Raw genomic sequence first — 21,724 nt, 5'->3', positions numbered from 1 at the left:
CATTGAGGTCCACCACCTCTACCAGCACTTTACAATGAGCGGACATCGGGGGTTGGGCTTTGTCACTCGCCTCTACACGGATCTCAAACGCTTTCCTTTCTTCAAAGTCAATCTTGCCTTTTACTGTGATAACACCAGTCTGAGGGTCTATTTCAAATACATCCAGTATGTGGTTTTGATCTTTGCTTCTGAGAGAATATACAATTTCACCGTTCAGGCCGTCATCTGCATCGCTGGCACTCACAGTAATTACCGTTGTGCCAGGCAGAGTGTTTTCAATTACTCTAGTCTTATATAGAGATTGACTGAATATCGGTAGGTTATCATTAATATCTAAAACGTTAATAACAAGCTGTGAGGTGCCGGACTTCGGGGGAGAACCTCCATCTACAGCAGTGAGTGTAAGATTTATAACTGGCTGTTTCTCCCGATCTAAAGCTTTCTGTAGCACTAACTCAGCAAACACAGTGTCTCCTTTGTGCACTGCGAGTGAGAAATGTTCATTAGGACTTAACCTGTATGTACTGACTCCATTTTTACCCACATCTGCGTCTGATGCTTCAGATAAAGCAAATTTTGCCCCTGGTAACGTATTCTCTGTAATGTCTAAATGTTGTGATTTGGTTGTAAATGTCGGGGCATTATCGTTTGCATCTGTAATATCTACTTTAATTCGATAAAGCTTTAAAGGGTTGTTTATCACAGCTTCTACACTGACTGTACATTTGGCTTCGTCTGCGCAAAGCTCCTCTCTGTCTATCCTCTCGTTGACGTAGAGAACGCCAGTCTTCAGATTTACCTCGAAGTATTTTCTCTTTGATCCGGTAACAATCTGAAACATACGGGACTCCAGCTCCTGGACGTTGAGGTTTAGATCCTTAGCGATATTTCCAACAGAAGTCCCCGGGTTTAGCTCCTCTGACACGGAGTAGGAGAGCTGCCCCGACACCGCTTCCCAGTAACACTCCAGCAGCACAAGCACCAGATATGTCACAATAGAGCTCCTTCCACTCGGTAAAGACATGATTCCATCCAACGTGAGCAAAACATAGATCCACGTACACGATTTGGGCCAAAAACATCCAAATATAAATGTCTTTTTAAAACACTATTGAATCATAAAGCAAACGGAGATCATCCAACAGTCCGTACTGCCTCGTTCTGCGTCTCTTTGTAACAAAGCCCAGAGAAACATCATCATCATCATCCTCTCAATCTGGGAGTGGTCTCGAGCCTCCGAAGAGAATATCTCAATGTTATGGTCTACACTGTCGCCAAGTGGTGATTTGAATGTACTACACTTATTTAAAACCATGTCTCAAAAATTTTAATTCATTAAACATTGAAAAGTGCTGTCAAAATAATAAAAGTACAGCTATTTTGTGCTTAACATTTCCAAATACAAAGTTTTCATAGGCACAATACAATTACCTATAGAAAAGAAGGCTATAAAATGACCTCTATGCGTTTCAGCACCATGGACAGAGTACGACTATTTGGTACATTACATTGTAAAATGGTATATGGTGCACTTATTTAGCACTTTTATCCAAAGCGCTTTACAGTTGTGTTCCTCATATTTGACCCATTCACTCAGACATTCAAACACCGACAGCAGAGGCAACCATGCAAGGTGCCAACCTGCTCATCAGGAGCATCTAGGGGTTAAGTGTCTTGCTCAAGGACACTTCGACAGGCTGGCCAGGAGGTGCGGGAATAGAAAAGGGAACCTCCGGATTACCAGACGACTGCTCTACCTCTCGAGCCACTATCGCAAATCATAAGAGTATAGCCTAAATAATCACGTTTATTTATTTATTTTTAAAATGTTACATAATTTTAAACAAGTAGAACAAATTGTATAGACGTTTTCAAACGTGACAACAGAAACATTCTGGTCCCAAGATTATTTCCCATTGCAGTGTTTGCTATCAATAGCTGACCGGAAATACACTTTGGCTGAAGTTGTTCTCCTAGCAACGGAACTCAACTGACAATGTGTATATATAACTGAAAAACTAGCCTATTAAGGTAGAATGAACTCCAGAACTCCAGACTGTGAAATTACAGTAGTCCTAATTCAGATACCATCTCGAGTAAGATTTCCAGTTTGAATAACCAACTGGTGGTTTTCAGGCCCATGGACAGAGAAACACGTCGCTGGCATTGGTATGGACAAGATAATGACGTTTTCAGAAATGGATTGTAACAAACAAATATTTGTTGCATAATAAATAGCCTGTAAAATATACTACTAGTAACACATAATGCAAAATCTAATTTACGAAAAGATATTTCGCTCCACATTTAACATAACCCAGTCGAACCATTCCGAACAGGAACAATGATAACTGGCCAACATAAATGTTTTCATATGAAATATAATTACGATAAATTCCTTACCTTATCATTGTTTGGTAACGTCTGAGTCCGGTTATAATAAGTATCTCCTCCATTAATACTGATCAGCTCCGCATCTACAGGTGGATACGGCGCGGGGAAAACCACTACGTCACTCTTCAGTGTGTCTGAGCTGAAACACACGTCATACTGCTGAGTAGATTTAGAGTAAGACCAGCTCCCGTCAGGGTGGGTGGTGATCATTGGGGCGCTGTACCTGCTGAAACTGTCTCTCCTGTGGCATTTGACAGCTATTAAACTGATGAGGCTCAGTAGAAAGATCACTGACACCGAGGCGATGGCGATCAGCAGATACAGGTTAAAAGAAGAGAAGCTCTCCTCCTTTATCGGTACATGTCTGAATTGAGTCTGGATGTCACCTGTGTCTTCAACCACCACTACATCAATAGACACAGTCGCTGACAGGGAGGGTTCTCCATTATCAGAAACCGACACCACCAACGGGTGAGATTTCAGGTCATTGTCACTCATTCTCCTCTTAGTCCTGATTTCTCCGGTGCTGGTTCCGATTCTGAAGAGGTTTAATCCTTTGGGCTCAGAGATGTGATAAGAAAGCAGCGCATTGTAGCCAGAGTCTGCGTCTACAGCCCTGATCTTGGCCACAAAGTAGCCCGCTTCAGCAGAATAGGGAATGTTCTCACTGTTAACAGAGCTGTGCTCAGAATAGGGCGCGAGAATCCCGGGACTGTTGTCATTCTCATCCAGGATAAAAACGTTCACAGTCACGTTGCTGCTGAGTGGAGGAACACCAGAGTCTGTGGCCTGAACTTTAAACTGGAACGTGTTTAACTCCTCGAAGTTAAAAGACTGCAGACTGACTAGATCTCCTGTTTCTGAGTTGATATTCACCATTGTAGACAGAGGCAATGAGTTACTGTTACCGTTTAAAAATGAATATCTCACCTGGCCATTTTCATTAACGTCATCATCAACTGCAGTTACAGTTTTAATAATATTTCCAACTGGACTGTTCTCTTTTAAGTAAACATTAATCACGGGTTGTGAGAAGCGAGGTGCGTTATCATTAACATCAGAAACGTGTACAGTAACAACACTGGTGCTGGAGAGAGGCGGGGTCCCTTCATCTGTAGCTGTGATGGTTATATTATACTGAGAAATACTCTCTCTGTCTAGAGGCCCGTCAACAACGAGTGAATAATAGTTCTTATAGTTTGTCTCCAATTTGAAAGGAACTTTATTTACAATCTGACTTTTGATTTCACCATTTTTACCTCCATCTCTGTCCAGGACTGAAACCAGAGCAATAGCAGTGCCTACTTTAGAATCCTCCTTCACTGTGTTTAGTAGTGACGTCACAGTGATCTCAGGAGCGTTGTCATTGAGGTCCACCACCTCTACCAGCACTTTACAGTGTTCTGACATCGGCGGTTGGCCTTTGTCACTCGCCTCTACACGGATCTCAAATGCAGGATTTTCTTCAAAATCTACATTTCCTTTAACCGTGATTATCCCTGTTTCTGGGTCAATTTGAAAAACGTCCAATACCCGGTCCTGTCCCTTACTTCTGAGTGAATACACTATCTCACCGTTAGTGCCTTCATCTGCATCACTTGCATTTAGAGTAATCACTGTCGTACCTATGGGCATGTTTTCAAATATTCTAGTTTTATACAAAGGGCTGCTAAATATCGGATGGTTATCATTTGTATCTAACACGTGTATTATGACTTGTGATGTTCCAGATTTGGGCGGAATCCCTCCATCAATCGCAGTCAAAGTGAGTTGAATTACAGGCTGCTTCTCTCGGTCTAAAGCTTTCTGTAAAACTAATTCAGCTGAAATGCTTTCTCCTGCTTTGATTGTAGCCAGAGTGAAATATTCATTTGGTGTAATTTGGAACGTGTTCACCGTATTCTTCCCAACATCTGCATCGACTACCTCCGACAAATCGAATTTCCTTCCTGGCAAAATATTTTCTGCTATGTGTATCGTTTGTGATTTTTCATTGAACAAGGGTGCATTATCATTGACATCTACAATATTGATTTCTAACCGATAAAGCTTCAATGGGTTGTTTATCACGGCCTCTACGCTGATTGTACATTTTTGAGCCTTCACACAAAGCTCCTCTCTGTCTATCCTCTCGTTGACGTACAGAACGCCAGTCTTCAGATTTACCTCGAAGTATTTCCTCTTTGATCCGGTAACAATCTGAAACATACGGGACTCCAACTCCTGGACGTTGAGGTTTAGATCCTTAGCGATATTTCCAACAGAAGTCCCCGGGTTTAGCTCCTCTGACACGGAGTAGGAGAGCTGCCCCGACACCGCTTCCCAGTAACACTCCAGCAGCACAAGCACCAGATATGTCACAATAGAGCTCCTTCCACTCGGTAAAGACATGATTCCATCCGACGTGAGCAAAACATAGATCCACGTATACGATTTGGGCCAAAAACATCCAAATATAAATGTCTTTTTAAAACACGATCTAATCACAAAGCAAACGGAGATCATCCAACAGTCCGTACTGCCTCGTTCTGCGTCTCTTTGTAACAAAGCCCAGAGAAACATCGTCATCATCATCCTCTCAATCTGGGAGTGGTCTCGAGCCTCCGAGGAGAAGATCTCTATGTTATGGTCTACAGTGTCGCCACGTGGTGATTTGAATGAACTACACTCATTTAAAACCATGTCTCAAAAATGTTATTTCATTAAACATTGAAAAGTGCTGTCAAAATAATAAAAGAAGTACAGCTATTTTGTGTTTAACATTTCCAAATACCAAGTTTTCATAGGCACAATACAATTACCTATAGAAAAGAAGGCTATAAAATGTCCTGTATGTGTTTCAGCACCATGGACAGAGTACAACTATTTGGTACATTACATTGTAAAATGGTAAATTGTGCATTTATTTAGCACTTTTATCCAAAGCGCTTTACAGTTTTGTTCCTCACATTTTACCCATTCACTCACACATTCACACACCAACAGCAGAGGCAACCATGCAAGGTGCCAACCTGCTCATCAGGAGCAGTTAGGGGTTAAGTGTTTTGCTCAAGGACACTTCGACACGCTGCCCAGGAGGAGCGAGAATCGAACAGGGAACCTCCGGATTACCAGACAACTGCTCTACCTCCAGAGTCACTGTCGCAAATCATAAGAGTATAGCCTAAATAATCACGTTTATTTTATTCATTTAAACAAATTGTACTTTAAAACAAGTAGAACAAATTGTATAGACATTTTAAAACGTGACAACAGAAACATTCTGGTCCCAAGATTATTTCCCATTGCAGTGTTTGCTATCAATAGCTGACCGGAAATACACTTTGGCTGAAGTGTTCTCCTAACAATGGAACTCAACTGACAATGTCTATATATAACTGGAAAACTAGCCTATTAAGGTAGAATGAACTCCAGAACTCCAGACTGTGAAATGACAGTAGTCCTAATTCAGATACCATCTCGAGTAAGATTTCCAGTTTGAGTAAGATTTCCAGTTTGAATAACCAACCGGTGGTTTTCGCTGCCATTGGCATGGACAAGACATTGACGTTTTCAGAAATGGATTGTAACAAACAAATATTTTTTGCATAATAAATAGCCTGTAAAATATACTACTAGTAAAAGCATAATGCAAAATATAATTTACGAAAAGATATTTCGCTCCACTTTCAACATAACCCATTGAACCATTAGGAAAAAGAACAATGATAACTGGCAAATGTAAATGTTTTCATATGAAATATAATTACGATAAATTCCTTACCTTATCATTGTTGGGTAACGTCTGAGTCCGGTTATAATAAGTGTCTCCTCCATTAATACTGATCAGCTCCGCATCTACAGGCGGATACGGCGCGGGGAAAACCACTACGTCACTCTTCAGTGTGTCTGAGCTGAAACACACGTCATACTGCTGAGTAGATTTAGAGTAAGACCAGCTCCCGTCAGGGTGGGTGGTGATCATTGGGGCGCTGTACCTGCTGAAACTGTCTGTCCTGTGGCATTTGACAGCTATTAAACTGATGAGGCTCAGTAGAAAGATCACTGACACCGAGGCGATGGCGATCAGCAGATACAGGTTAAAAGAAGAGAAGCTCTCCTCCTTTATCGGTACATGTCTGAATTGAGTCTGGATGTCACCTGTGTCTTCAACCACCACTACATCAATAGACACAGTCGCTGACAGGGAGGGTTCTCCATTATCAGAAACCGACACCACCAACGGGTGAGATTTCAGGTCATTGTCACTCATTCTCCTCTTAGTCCTGATTTCTCCGGTGCTGGTTCCGATTCGGAAGAGGTTTAATCCTTTGGGCTCAGAGATGTGATAAGAAAGCAGCGCATTGTAGCCAGAGTCTGCGTCTACAGCCCTGATCTTGGCCACAAAGTAGCCCGCTTCAGCAGAATAGGGAATGTTCTCACTGTTAACAGAGCTGTGCTCAGAATAGGGAGCGAGAATCCCGGGATTGTTGTCATTCTCATCCAGGATAAAAACGTTCACAGTCACGTTGCTGCTGAGCGGAGGAACACCAGAGTCTGTGGCCTGAACTTTAAACTGGAACGTGTTTAACTCCTCGAAGTTAAAAGACTGCAGACTGACTAGATCTCCCGTCTCTGAGTTAATATTCACCATTGTAGACAGAGGCAATGAGTTACTTTTACTGTTTAGAAATGAATATCTCACCTGGCCATTTTCATTAACGTCAGCATCAACTGCAGTTACAGTTTTAATAATTACTCCAACTGGACTGTTCTCTTTTAAATAAACATTAATCACAGGTTCTGAGAAGCGAGGTGCGTTATCATTAACATCAGAAACGTGTACAGTAACAACACTGGTGCTGGAGAGAGGCGGGGTCCCTTCATCTGTAGCTGTGATGGTGATATTATACTGAGATATACTCTCTCTGTCGAGAGGCCCGTCAACAACGAGTGAATAATAGTTCTTATAGTTTGATTCCAATTTGAAAGGGACCTTATTTGCAATAGCACATTTCACTAATCCATTTGTGCCTCCGTCTTTATCCAGGACTGAAACCAGAGCGATAGCGGTGCCTACTTTAGAATCCTCCTTCACTGTGTTTAGTAGTGACGTCACAGTGATCTCGGGAGCGTTGTCATTGAGGTCCACCACCTCTACCAGCACTTTACAATGAGCGGACATCGGGGGTTGGGCTTTGTCACTCGCCTCTACACGGATCTCAAACGCTTTCCTTTCTTCAAAGTCAATATTGCCCTTTACTGTGATAACACCAGTCTGAGGGTCTATTTCAAATACATCCAGTATGTGGTCTTGATCTTTGCTTCTGAGAGAATATACAATTTCACCGTTTAGGCCGTCGTCTGCATCGCTGGCACTCATAGTAATTATCGTTGTGCCAGGCGATGTGTTTTCAATTACTCTAGTCTTATATAAAGATTGACTGAATATCGGAGTGTTATCATTAATATCTAAAACATCAATAACAATCTGTGAGGTACCAGACCTTTGGGGAGAACCCCCATCTACAGCGGTGAGTGTAAGATTTATAACGGGCTGTTTCTCGCGATCTAAAGCTTTCTGTAGCACTAACTCAGCAAACACAGTGTCTCCTTTGTGCACTGCGAGTGAGAAATGTTCATTAGGACTTAACCTGTATGTACTGACTCCGTTTTTACCCACATCTGCGTCTGATGCTTCAGATAAAGCGAATTTTATTCCTGGCGAGGTATTCTCTGCAATATCCAAATGTTGTGATTTGGTTGTGAATGTCGGGGCATTATCATTTGCATCTGTAATATCTACTTCAATTCGATAAAGCTTTAAAGGGTTGTTTATCACAGCTTCTACACTGACTGTACATTTGGCTTCCTTCGCACAAAGCTCCTCTCTGTCTATCCTCTCGTTGACATACAGAACGCCAGTCTTCAGATTTACCTCGAAGTATTTTCTCTTTGATCCGGTAACAATCTGAAACATACGGGACTCCAGCTCCTGGACGTTGAGGTTTAGATCCTTAGCGATATTTCCAACAGAAGTCCCCGGGTTTAGCTCCTCTGACACGGAGTAGGAGAGCTGCCCCGACACCGCTTCCCAGTAACACTCCAGCAGCACAAGCACCAGATATGTCACAATAGAGCTCCTTCCACTCGGTAAAGACATGATTCCATCCGACGTGAGCAAAGCATAGATCCACGTAAACGATTTCTGTCAAATAATCCAAATATAAATGTCTTTTTTAAACACAATCTAATCATAAAGCAAACGGAGATCATCCACCAGTCCGTACTGCCTCGTTCTGCGTCTCTTTGTAACAAAGCCCAGAGAAACATCATCATCGTCATCATCCTCTGAATCTGGGAGTGGTCTCGAGCCTCCGAGGAGAATATCTCTATGTTATGGTCTACAGTGTCGCCATGTGGTGATTTGAATGTACTACACTTATTTAAAACCATGTCTCAAAAATGTTAATTCATTAAACATTGAAAGGTACTGTCAAAATAATAAAAGAAGTACAGCTATTTTGTGCTTAACATTTCCAAATACAACGTTTTCATATGCACAATACAATTAGAAAAGAAGGCTATAAAATGACCTCCATGCGTTTCAGCACCATGGACAGAGTACGACTATTTGGTACATTACATTGTAAAACGGTAAATGGTGCATTTATAGCACTTTTATCCAAAGTGCTTTACAGTTTTGTTCCTCACATTATACCCATTCACTCAGACATTTACACACCGACAGCAGAGGCAACCATGCAAGGTGCCAACCTGCTCATCAGGAGCAGTTAGGGGTTAAGTGTCTTGCTCAAGGACACTTCGACAGGCTGGCCAGGAGGTGCGGGAATCGAACAGGGAACCTCTGGATTACCAGACGACTGCTCTACCTCTCGAGCCACTGTCGCAAATCATAAGAGTATAGCCTAAATAATCACGTGTATTTATTTATTTTTAAAATGTTACATAATTTAAAACAAGTAGAACAAATTGTATAGACGTTTTCAAACGTGACAACAGAAACATTCTGGTCCCAAGATTATTTCCCATTGCAGTGTTTGTTATCAATAGCTGACCTGAAATACACTTTGACCGAAGTTGTTCTCCTAACAACATAATTCAACTGACAATGTCTATATAACTGAAAAACTAGCCTATTAAGGTAGAATGAACTCCTGTACTCCAGACTGTGAAATGACAGTAGTCCTAATTCAGATACCATCTGAGTAAGATTTCCAGTTTGAATAACCAACTGGTGGTTTTCAGGACCATGGACAGAGAAACACTTCACCATCATTGGTATGGACAAGATAATGACGTTTTGAGAAATGGATTGTAACAAACTAATATTTGTTGCATAATAAATAGCCTGTAAAATATACTACTAGTAACGCATAATGCAAAATATTATTTATGAAAAGATATTTCGCTCCATGTTCAACATAACCCATTCGAACCATTCAGAACAGGAACAATGATAACTGGCAAACATAAATGTTTTCATATGAAATATAATTACGATAAATTCCTTACCTTATCATTGTTTGGTAAAGTCTGAGTCCGGTTATAATAAGTGTCTCCTCCATTAATACTCATCAGCTCCGTATCTACAGGCAAACATAGACAGTCTGTATGACTGATCTATACAAGACATGGATCTATACAAAGATCGTCGGACGTTTGATTAATTTTTTTTAAATGATAAGAGACGCAAAACATTGTAATTCAGATCTCAGCAAAGGACATGTCCAATAGGACTGCTCTTACTTTCAGAACCACGGACAGGGGAACTGGGAACTGGAAACTCGGGAAGCCAATGGAATTCAATGAAAAGAGGATGTAAACTGTACATGTCTCAGTGGACAAAACAAGCAAAAGACACCATTCATGATCTCTATGTTTGACAACTGGAAACAGTGATGAAATGAACCTCTCTCAATGTAATCACCGACAGTGATCAATAGCCAATACAACATTTTAAAATTAACTATTTTTATTCTATAGTGTATAGACATGTAACAGTGCCTACAGAACTTCATAGAAACATAACAATTTGTTTCAGCACCATGGACAGAGTAAAACCTTTTTTACACTGCAATGTGAAATGCCTATGAAAAGAGTAGGCTATATATAAGGCTGTTTCACCAGAAAGAAGCAAGACGAGAAATATATATTTAAAAGTGAGGGAAAAGATGTCTACATAAGCTGTGACCTACTTTCAAAAGTAAAATGAAATTACATCAGCCCTACTGATGATTCAAATCACACCCAGTCGAGCAAAATGTCCCATATCATTGCTGTTGAGTTCAGGACCATGGACAGAGAAGGAATGATATACCCTCATTGGTATGTGTAACTGTTTGCAGTAGCCTACTTTTCAGATGTATGCTATGTTTAATTTTAGCTGCCTGTCTAATATGAGTTTGTTGAGCTATCCTGATTATTTCAAATGTGATATGTCAATGAGTGTGTTCTATTTAATTTAATTGAATCAATCAATCAATTAATCAATCAGCCAACCAAACAAACAACCTGCCATGCAGCCGACCAACCAACCAACCAACCAACCAACCAACGAACCAACCAACCAACCAACCAACCAACCAACCAACCAATCAATCAATCAATCAATCCACTTTATTTAGGCATAAAGAAAAATACAGATTAAATACGAAAGCTCCACATTAGCACCTTAACGTAATATTCAAAATGACTTACCTGTCCTGAATTTGGTAACGTCTGAGTCCGGTTATAATAATTGTCTCCTCCATTAATACTGATCAGCTCCGCATCTACAGGCGGATACGGCGCGGGGAAAACCACTACGTCACTCTTCAGTGTGTCTGAGCTGAAACACACGTCATACTGCTGAGTAGATTTAGAGTAAGACCAGCTCCCGTCAGGGTGGGTGGTGATCATTGGGGCGCTGTACCTGCTGAAACTGTCTGTCCTGTGGCATTTGACAGCTATTAAACTGACGAGGCTCAGTAGAAAGATCACTGACACCGAGGCGATGGCGATCAGCAGATACAGGTTAAAAGAAGAGAAGCTCTCCTCCTTTATCGGTACATGTCTGAATTGAGTCTGGATGTCACCTGTGTCTTCAACCACCACTACATCAATAGACACAGTCGCTGACAGGGAGGGTTCTCCATTATCAGAAACAGACACCACCAACGGGTGAGATTTCAGGTCATTGTCACTCATTCTCCTCTTAGTCCTGATTTCTCCGGTGCTGGTTCCGATTCTGAAGAGGTTTAATCCTTTGGGCTCAGAGATGTGATAAGAAAGCAGCGCATTGTAGCCAGAGTCTGCGTCTACAGCCCTGATCTTGGCCACAAAGTAGCCCGCTTCAGCAGAATAGGGAATGTTCTCACTGTTAACAGAGCTGTGCTCAGAATAGGGCGCGAGAATCCCGGGACTGTTGTCATTCTCATCCAGGATAAAAACGTTCACCGTCGCGTTGCTGCTGAGCGGAGGAACACCAGAGTCTGTGGCCTGAACTTTAAACTGGAACGTGTTTAACTCCTCGAAGTTAAAAGACTGCAGACTGACTAGATCTCCTGTCTCTGAGTTAATATTCACCATTGTAGACAGAGGCAATGAGTTACTGTTACCGTTTAGAAATGAATATCTCACCTGGCCATTTTCATTAACGTCAGCATCAACTGCAGACACAGTTTTAATAATTGCTCCAACTGGACTGTTCTCTTTTAAATAAACATTAATAACGGATTCTGAAAATAGAGGGGCGTTATCATTGACATCAGACACATGTACAGTAACAACACTGGTGCTGGAGAGAGGCGGGGTCCCTTCATCTGTAGCTGTGATGGTGACGTTGTACTGAGAAATACTCTCTCTGTCAAGAGGTTCATCAACAACCAAAGAATAATAGTTTTTATAGTTCGTCTCCAATTTAAAAGGAGCGTCACTCTTTATGTCACAATGAATCGCCCCATTTTTGCCTCCATCTTTATCCAGAACTGAGACCAGAGCGATCGCAGTGCCACTCTTAGCGTCCTCTCTCACTTTGCTCAGTAGTGACGTCACAGTGATCTCGGGAGCGTTGTCATTGAGGTCCACCACCTCTACCAGCACTTTACACTGCGCAGCCATCGGGGGATGGCCTTTGTCGCTCGCCTGCACACGCATCTCAAAGGCAGGGTGTTCCTCAAAGTCAATATTTCCTTTGACGGTTAATACCCCTGTGTCTTTGTCAATTTGAAACATTTCTAAAATATGATCTTGGTCTTTTGTGCTCAGCGAGTAGGAGATCTCCCCGTTCATTCCCTCGTCGGCGTCTGTTGCGCTCACTGTGAGCACCGTTGTTCCAATAGGAACATTTTCTGAAATGTTTGTTTTGTATAATGATTTAGCAAACACTGGGATATTATCGTTTATATCCAAAACATGAATTATTATCTCTGATGTTCCTGACTTAGCGGGAGTTCCACCATCTACAGCGGTTAGCGTGAGTTTAATGACGGTCTGTTTCTCTCTGTCTAGTGCTTTCTGCAACACTAACTCAGCAGACACACTCTCTCCTTTGTGGACCGCTAAAGAGAAATGCTCGTTAGTGTTTAGCTTGTAGGTATTGATGCCATTCTTTCCGACGTCTGCGTCGTAGGCCGATAGTACGAGGAATGTAGTGCCTGGCAATGTGCTTTCGGCTATGTCAATATTTTGTGATTTAGCACGGAATGACGGGTAGTTATCATTAACATCTAAGATATTAATCTCGATTCGGTAAAGCTTAAGCGGATCGTTTATCACGGCCTCTACGTTTACGGTACATTTTGGTGCCTTTGAACACAGCTCCTCTCTGTCTATCCTCTCGTTGACGTACAGAACGCCAGTCTTCAGATTTACCTCGAAGTATTTCCTCTTTGATCCGGTAACAATCTGAAACATACGGGACTCCAACTCCTGGACGTTGAGGTTTAGATCCTTAGCGATATTTCCAACAGAAGTCCCCGGGTTTAGCTCCTCTGACACGGAGTAGGAGAGCTGCCCCGACACCGCTTCCCAGTAACACTCCAGCAGCACAAGCACCAGATATGTCACAATAGAGCTCCTTCCACTCGGTAAAGACATGATTCCATCCGACGTGAGCAAAACATAGATCCACGTAAACGATTTCGGCCAAAAACATCCAAATATAAATGTCTTTTTTAAACACTATCTAATCATAAAGCAAATGGAGATCATCCAACAGTCCGTACTGCCTCGTTCTGCGTCTCTTTGTAACAAAGCCCAGAGAAACATCATCATCGTCATCCTCTGAATCTGGGAGTGGTCTCGAGCCTCCGAGGAGAACATCTCAATGTTATGGTCTACAGTGTCGCCATGTGGTGATTTGAATGAACTACACTTATTTAAAACCATGTCTCAAAAATGTTAATTCAATAAACATTGAAAAGTGCTGTCAAAATAATAAAAGAAGTACAGCTATTTTGTGCTTAACATTTCCAAATACAAAGTTTTCATAGGCACAATACAATTACCTATAGAAAAGAAGGCTATAAAATGACCTCTATGCGTTTCAGCACCATGGACAGAGTACGACTATTTGGTACATTACATTGTAAAATTGTAAATGGTGCATTTATTTACCACTTTTATCCAAAGCGCTTTACAGTTTTGTTCCTCATATTTCACCCATTCACTCAGACATTCACACATGACAGCAGAGGCGACCATGCAAGGTGCCAACCTGCTCATCAGGAGCAGTTAGGGGTTAAGTGTCTTGCTCAAGGACACTTCGACAGGCTGGCCAGGAGGTGCGGGAATCGAACAGGGAACCTCCGGATTACCAGACGACTGCTCTACCTCCAGATCCACTGTCGCAAATCATAAGAGTATAGCCTAAATAATCATATTTTTTTTTTTTCTTAAATGTTACATAATTTAAAACAAGTAGAACATTCTTTATAGACGTTTTCAAACGTGACAACAGAAACATTCTGGTCCCAAGATTATTTCCCATTGCAGTGTTTGCTATCAATACCTGACTGGAAATACACTTTGGCTGAAGTTGTTCTCCTAGCAACGGAACTGACAATGTCTATATATAACTGAATAACTACCCTATGAAGGTAGAATGAACTCCAGAACTTCAGACTGTGAAATGATAGTAGTCCTAATTCAGATACCATCTGGAGTAAAATGTCCAGTTTGAATAACCAACTGGTGGCTTTCAGGACCATGGACAGAGAAACACTTCGCTGCCATTGGTATGGACAAGATAATGACGTTTTCAGAAATGGATTGTAACAAACTAATATTTGTTGCATATTAACTAGCCTGTAAAATATACTGCCAATAACGCATAATGCAAAATATAATTTACGAAAAGATATTTCACTCCATGGTCAACATAACCCATTCGAACCATTCGGAAAAGGAACAATGATAACTGGCAAACGTAAATGTTTTAATGTGAAATATAATTACGATAAATTCCTTACCTTATCATTGTTGGGTAACGTCTGAGTCCGGTTATAATAAGTGTCTCCTCCATTAATACTGATCAGCTCCGCATCTACAGGCGGATACGGCGCGGGGAAAACCACTACGTCACTCTTCAGTGTGTCTGAGCTGAAACACACGTCATACTGCTGAGTAGATTTAGAGTAAGACCAGCTCCCGTCAGGGTGGGTGGTGATCATTGGGGCGCTGTACCTGCTGAAACTGTCTGTCCTGTGGCATTTGACAGCTATTAAACTGATGAGGCTCAGTAGAAAGATCACTGACACCGAGGCGATGGCGATCAGCAGATACAGGTTAAAAGAAGAGAAGCTCTCCTCCTTTATCGGTACATGTCTGAATTGAGTCTGGATGTCACCTGTGTCTTCAACCACCACTACATCAATAGACACAGTCGCTGACAGGGAGGGTTCTCCATTATCAGAAACAGACACCACCAACAGGTGAGATTTCAGGTCATTGTCACTCATTCTCCTCTTAGTCCTGATTTCTCCGGTGCTGGTTCCGATTCGGAAGAGGTTTAATCCTTTGGGCTCAGAGATGTGATAAGAAAGCAGCGCATTGTAGCCAGAGTCTGCGTCTACAGCCCTGATCTTGGCCACAAAGTAGCCCGCTTCAGCAGAATAGGGAATGTTCTCACTGTTAACAGAGCTGTGCTCAGAATAGGGCGCGAGAATCCCGGGACTGTTGTCATTCTCATCCAGGATAAAAACGTTCACAGTCACGTTGCTGCTGAGCGGAGGAACACCAGAGTCTGTGGCCTGAACTTTAAACTGGAACGTGTTTAACTCCTCGAAGTTAAAAGACTGCAGACTGACTAGATCTCCTGTCTCTGAGTTGATATTCACCATTGTAGACAGAGGCAATGAGTTACTGTTACTGTTTAGTAATGAATATCTCACCTGGCCATTTTCATTAACGTCAGCATCAACTGCAGATACTGTTTTAATAATTGCTCCCACGGGACTGTTTTCTTTCACGTAAATATTAATCACAGGTTCTGAGAAGCGAGGTGCGTTGTCATTAACATCAGAAACGTGTACAGTAACAACACTGGTGCTGGAGAGAGGCGGGGTCCCTTCATCTGTAGCTGTGATGGTTATATTATACTGAGATATAGTCTCTCTGTCTAGAGGCCCATCTACTACTAAAGAATAATAATGTTTATAGTTTGTTTCCAATTTGAAAGGAACCTTATTTGAAATTTCGATTTTGATTTCACCATTTGTGCCTCCGTCTCTATCCAGGACTGAAACCAGAGCGATAGCAGTGCCTACTTTAGAATCCTCCTTCACTGTGTTTAGTAGTGACGTCACAATGATCTCGGGAGCGTTGTCATTGAGGTCCACCACCTCTACCAGCACTTTACAATGAGCGGACATCGGGGGTTGGCCTTTGTCGCTCGCCTCTACACGGATCTCAAACGCAGGGATTTCCTCAAAATCTACATTTCCTTTAATCATAATTGTCCCCGTTTCAGGGTCGATTTGAAAAACATCCAATATACGGTCTTGTCCCTTACTTCTGAGTGAATACACTATCTCACCGTTAGCATCTTCATCGGCATCGCTTGCATTTAAAGTAATCACTGTCGTACCGATGGCCATGTTTTCCAATATTTTGGTTTTATACAAAGGGCTGCTAAATATCGGATGGTTATCATTTGTATCTAACACGTGTATTATGACCTGTGATGTTCCAGATTTAGGTGGAATCCCTCCATCAATCGCAGTCAAAGTGAGTTGAATTAAAGGCTGCTTCTCTCGGTCTAAAGCTTTCTGTAAAACTAATTCAGCTGAAATGCTTTCTCCTGCTTTGATTGTAGCCAGAGTGAAATATTCATTCGGTGTAATTTGGAACGTGTTTACCGTATTCTTGCCCACATCTGCATCGACTACCTCCGACAAAGCGAATTTGATTCCTGGTGAAGTGTTTTCTGCTATGTGTATCGTTTGTGATTTTTCATTGAACAAGGGCGCATTATCATTTACATCGAGGATATTGATCTCTAAACGGTAAAGCTTCAATGGGTTGTTTATCACGGCCTCTACGCTGATTGTACATTTCGGAGCCTTCGCACAAAGCTCCTCTCTGTCTATCCTCTCGTTGACGTACAGAACGCCAGTCTTCAGATTCACCTCGAAGTATTTTCTCTTTGATCCGGTAACAATCTGAAACATACGGGACTCCAGCTCCTGGACGTTGAGGTTTAGATCCTTAGCGATATTTCCAACAGAAGTCCCCGGGTTTAGCTCCTCTGACACGGAGTAGGAGAGCTGCCCCGACACCGCTTCCCAGTAACACTCCAGCAGCACAAGCACCAGATATGTCACAATAGAGCTCCTTCCACTCGGTAAAGACATGATTCCATCCGACGTGGGCAAAACATAGATCCACGTATACGATTTCAGCTAAAAACATCCAAATATAAATGTCTTTTTTAAACACTATCGAATCATAAAGCAAACGGAGATCATCCAACAGTCCGTACTGCCTCGTTCTGCGTCTCTTTGTAACAAAGCCCTGAGAAACATCATCATCGTCATCCTCTCAATCTGGGAGTGGTCTCGAGCCTCTGAGGAGAACATCTCAATGTTATGGTCTACAGTGTCGCCAAGTGGTGATTTGAATGTACTACACTTATTTAAAAACATGTCTCGAATATGTGATTTCATTAAACATTGAAAAGTGCTGTAAAAATTCTAAAAGAAATGGAAACAATTTTGTGCTTACCTATTTCACATACAAATGCTTCATAGGCATAATATAATTACCTATAGAAAGTTTGCTATACAATGATACACAATGATATACAATGACCGCTATGTGTTTCAGCACCATGGACAGAGTCCTACTCTTTGGTACATTATTGTAAAATGCAAGTGATAAAAGTATAGTCTAAATAATCACGTGTTTTTTTACATACATTAAAACAAGTAGAAAAAATGTATAGACCTTTTCAAACGTGACAACAGAAACATTCTAAGGGCCCAAGATGATTTCCTTTTGCAGTGTTTACTATCAATGGCTGACAGGAAATACACTTTGGCCCAAGCTGTTCCCCTAACAACGGAATACAACTCACAATGTCTATATAGAACTGAAGAACTAGCCGATTTAATAAGGTAGAATGAACTCCAGAATTACAGACTGTGAAATGACAGTAGCCCTAATTCAGATATCATCTTGATAACAATTTCCAGTTTGAATAGCCAACTGTTGGTTTTCAGGACCATGGACAGAGAAAATATATCTCCATCATTGGTGTGGATAACATAACAACGTTTTGAGAAATGGATTGTAACAAACAAATATTTGTTGCATATTAAAAAGCCTGTCAAATATACTGCTAGTAACACATAATGCAAAATATAATTTACGAAAAGATATTTCGCTCCATGTTCAACATAACCCAATCAAACCATTCGGAAAAAGAACAATGATAACTGGCAAACGGAAATGTTTTCATATGAAATATAATTAGGATAAATTCCTTACCTTATCATTGTTTGGTAACGTCTGAGTCCGGTTATAATAAGTGTCTCCTCCGTTAATACTGATCAGCTCCGCATCTACAGGCGGATACGGCGCGGGGAAAACCACTACGTCACTCTTCAGTGTGTCTGAGCTGAAACACACGTCATACTGCTGAGTAGATTTAGAGTAAGACCAGCTCCCGTCAGGGTGGGTGGTGATCATTGGGGCGCTGTACCTGCTGAAACTGTCTGTCCTGTGGCATTTGACAGATATTAAACTGATGAGGCTCAGTAGAAAGATCACTGACACCGAGGCGATGGCGATCAGCAGATACAGGTTAAAAGAAGAGAAGCTCTCCTCCTTTATCGGTACATGTCTGAATTGAGTCTGGATGTCACCTGTGTCTTCAACCACCACTACATCAATAGACACAGTCGCTGACAGGGAGGGTTCTCCATTATCAGAAACCGACACCACCAACGGGTGAGATTTCAGGTCATTGTCACTCATTCTCCTCTTAGTCCTGATTTCTCCGGTGCTGGTTCCGATTCTGAAGAGGTTTAATCCTTTGGGCTCAGAGATGTGATAAGAAAGCAGCGCATTGTAGCCAGAGTCTGCGTCTACAGCCCTGATCTTGGCCACAAAGTAGCCCGCTTCAGCAGAATAGGGAATGTTCTCACTGTTAACAGAGCTGTGCTCAGAATAGGGCGCGAGAATCCCGGGACTGTTGTCATTCTCATCCAGGATAAAAACGTTCACAGTCACGTTGCTGCTGAGCGGAGGAACACCAGAGTCTGTGGCCTGAACTTTAAACTGGAACGTGTTTAACTCCTCGAAGTTAAAAGACTGCAGACTGACTAGATCTCCTGTCTCTGAGTTGATATTCACCATTGTAGACAGAGGCAATGAGTTACTGTTACTGTTTAGAAATGAATATCTCACCTGGCCATTTTCATTAACGTCAGCATCAACTGCAGTTACAGTTTTAATAACTGCTCCAACTGGACTGTTTTCTTTTAAATATACGTTAATCACGGGTTCAGAGAAGCGAGGTGCATTATCATTGACATCTGAAACGTGTACAGTAACAACACTGGTGCTGGAGAGAGGCGGGGTCCCTTCATCTGTAGCTGAGATAGTGATGTTATACTGAGAAATACTCTCTCTGTCTAGAGGCCCGTCAACAACGAGTGAATAATAGTTTTCATAGTTTGATTCTAATTTAAAAGGGACCTTATTTGCAATACCACATTTCACTAATCCATTTGTGCCTCCGTCTTTATCCAGGACTGAAACCAGAGCGATAGCAGTGCCTACTTTAGAATCCTCCTTCACTGTGTTTAGTAGTGACGTCACAGTGATCTCGGGAGCGTTGTCATTGAGGTCCACCACCTCTACCAGCACTTTACAATGAGCGGACATCGGGGGTTGGCCTTTGTCACTCGCCTCTACACGGATCTCAAACGCTTTCCTTTCTTCAAAGTCAATATTGCCCTTTACTGTGATAACACCAGTATGAGGGTCTATTTCAAATACATCCAGTATGTGGTCTTGATCTTTGCTTCTGAGAGAATATACAATTTCACCGTTTAGGCCGTCATCTAGATCGCTGGCACTCATAGTAATTACCGTTGTGCCAGGTGGTGTGTTTTCAACAACTCTAGTCTTATATAAAGATTGACTGAATATAGGAGTGTTATCATTATTATCTAAAACGTTAATAACAAGCTGTGAGGTGCCGGACTTCGGGGGAGAACCGCCATCTACAGCAGTGAGTGTAAGATTTATAACAGGCTGTTTCTCACGATCTAAAGCTTTCTGTAGCACTAACTCAGCAAACACAGTGTCTCCTTTGTGCACTGCAAGTGAGAAATGTTCATTAGGACTTAACCTGTATGTACTGACTCCGTTTTTACCAACATCTGCGTCTGATGCTTCAGATAAAGCGAATTTTATTCCTGGTGACGTATTCTCTGCAATATCCAAATGTTGTGATTTGGTTGTAAATATCGGGGCATTATCATTTGCATCTGTAATATCTACTTTAATTCGATAAAGCTTCAAAGGGTTGTTTATCACGGCTTCTACACTGACTGTACATTTGTCTTCCTCTGAGCAAAGCTCCTCTCTGTCTATTCTCTCGTTGACGTACAGAACGCCAGTCTTCAGATTTACCTCGAAGTATTTCCTCTTTGATCCGGTAACAATCTGAAACATACGGGACTCCAGCTCCTGGACGTTGAGGTTTAGATCCTTAGCGATATTTCCAACAGAAGTCCCCGGGTTTAGCTCCTCTGACACGGAGTAGGAGAGCTGCCCCGACACCGCTTCCCAGTAACACTCCAGCAGCACAAGCACCAGATATGTCACAATAGAGCTCCTTCCACTCGGTAAAGACATGATTCCATCCGACGTGAGCAAAACATAGATCCACGTAAACGATTTCTGTCAAATAATCCAAACGTAAATGTCTTTTTTAAACACTATTGAATCATAAAGCAAACGGAGATCATCCAACAGTCCGTACTGCCTCGTTCTGCGTCTCTTTGTAACAAAGCCCAGAGAAACATCATCATCATCATCCTCTGAATCTGGGAGTGGTCTCGAGCCTCCGAAGAGAAGATCTCTATGTTATGGTCTACAGTGTCGCCAAGTGGTGATTTGAATGAACTACACTTATTTAAAACCATGTCTCAAAAATGTTAATTCAATAAACATTGAAAAGTGCTGTCAAAATAATAAAAGAAGTACAGCTATTTTGTGCTTAACATTTCCAAATACAACGTTTTCATAGGCACAATACAATTTCCTATAGAAAAGAAGGCTATAAAATGACCTCTATGCGTTTCAGCACCATGGACAGAGTACGACTATTTGGTACATTACATTGTAAAATGGTAAATTGTGCATTTATAGCACTTTTATCCAAAGCGCTTTACAATTTTGTTCCTCATATTTTACCCATTCACTCACACTTTCACACATGACAGCAGAGGCAACCATGCAAGGTGCCAACCTGCTCATCAGGAGCAGTTAGGGGTTAAGTGTCTTGCTCAAGGACACTTCGACAGGCTGGCCAGGAGGTGCGGGAACAGGGAACCTCCGGATTACCAGACGACTGCTCTACCTCTCGAGCCACTGTCGCAAATCATAAGAGTATAGCCTAAATAATCACGTCTATTTATTTGTTTTTAAAATGTTACATAATTTAAAACAAGTAGAACAAATTGTATAGACGTTTTCAAACGTGACAACAGAAACATTCTGGTCCCAAGATTATTTCCCATTGCAGTGTTTGCTATCAATAGCTGACCGGAAATACACTTTGGCTGAAGTTGTTCTCCTAGCAACGGAACTCAACTAACAATGTCTATATATAACT

The 21,724-nt window shown here is 41.7% G+C and overlaps 6 protein-coding genes across 6 annotated transcripts in view; all 6 read right to left on the bottom strand.

Annotated features, from left to right (window-relative positions):
- LOC311242460 (protocadherin alpha-8-like) overlaps positions 1–1,024 on the bottom strand; it is a gene marked incomplete at both ends in the record, with an annotated part of 33,354 nt that extends 32,330 nt beyond the window's left edge. Inside the window, one exon of the mRNA XM_084331423.1 lies at positions 830–1,024. Within this exon, the coding sequence (XP_084187549.1) occupies positions 830–1,024 (195 nt within the window). The remainder of the gene's footprint in view (positions 1–829) is intronic.
- Positions 1,025–2,385: 1,361 nt separating this feature from the next.
- Positions 2,386–4,785, bottom strand: LOC311242326 (protocadherin alpha-8-like; the record flags this gene model as incomplete). The annotated part of the gene is made up of 1 exon (XM_084331275.1): positions 2,386–4,785. One exon carries the CDS (start codon positions 4,783–4,785, stop codon positions 2,386–2,388), a length of 2,400 nt encoding a protein of 799 aa, XP_084187401.1.
- Positions 4,786–6,139: 1,354 nt separating this feature from the next.
- LOC311242330 (protocadherin alpha-8-like) lies at positions 6,140–8,536 on the bottom strand (the record flags this gene model as incomplete). The annotated part of the gene is made up of 1 exon (XM_084331279.1): positions 6,140–8,536. The coding sequence occupies one exon, from the start codon at positions 8,534–8,536 to the stop codon at positions 6,140–6,142; it is 2,397 nt and encodes a 798-aa protein (XP_084187405.1).
- An 87-nt stretch (positions 8,537–8,623) lies between these two features.
- Positions 8,624–13,473, bottom strand: LOC311242459 (protocadherin alpha-8-like; the record flags this gene model as incomplete). The annotated part of the gene is made up of 2 exons (XM_084331422.1): positions 8,624–8,680; positions 11,095–13,473. The coding sequence occupies 2 exons, from the start codon at positions 13,471–13,473 to the stop codon at positions 8,624–8,626; spliced, it is 2,436 nt and encodes an 811-aa protein (XP_084187548.1).
- A 1,355-nt stretch (positions 13,474–14,828) lies between these two features.
- LOC311242327 (protocadherin alpha-3-like) lies at positions 14,829–17,228 on the bottom strand (the record flags this gene model as incomplete). The annotated part of the gene is made up of 1 exon (XM_084331276.1): positions 14,829–17,228. The coding sequence occupies one exon, from the start codon at positions 17,226–17,228 to the stop codon at positions 14,829–14,831; it is 2,400 nt and encodes a 799-aa protein (XP_084187402.1).
- A 1,117-nt stretch (positions 17,229–18,345) lies between these two features.
- Positions 18,346–20,742, bottom strand: LOC311242458 (protocadherin alpha-4-like; the record flags this gene model as incomplete). The annotated part of the gene is made up of 1 exon (XM_084331421.1): positions 18,346–20,742. The coding sequence occupies one exon, from the start codon at positions 20,740–20,742 to the stop codon at positions 18,346–18,348; it is 2,397 nt and encodes a 798-aa protein (XP_084187547.1).
- Between the last annotated feature and the right edge of the window lie 982 nt (positions 20,743–21,724).

This window comes from Notolepis coatsorum (assembly GCF_963971535.1).
Source record: "Notolepis coatsorum genome assembly, chromosome: 16".
NCBI lineage: Eukaryota > Metazoa > Chordata > Actinopteri > Aulopiformes > Paralepididae > Notolepis > Notolepis coatsorum.
This window is presented reverse-complemented; position numbering and strand designations above follow the sequence as displayed.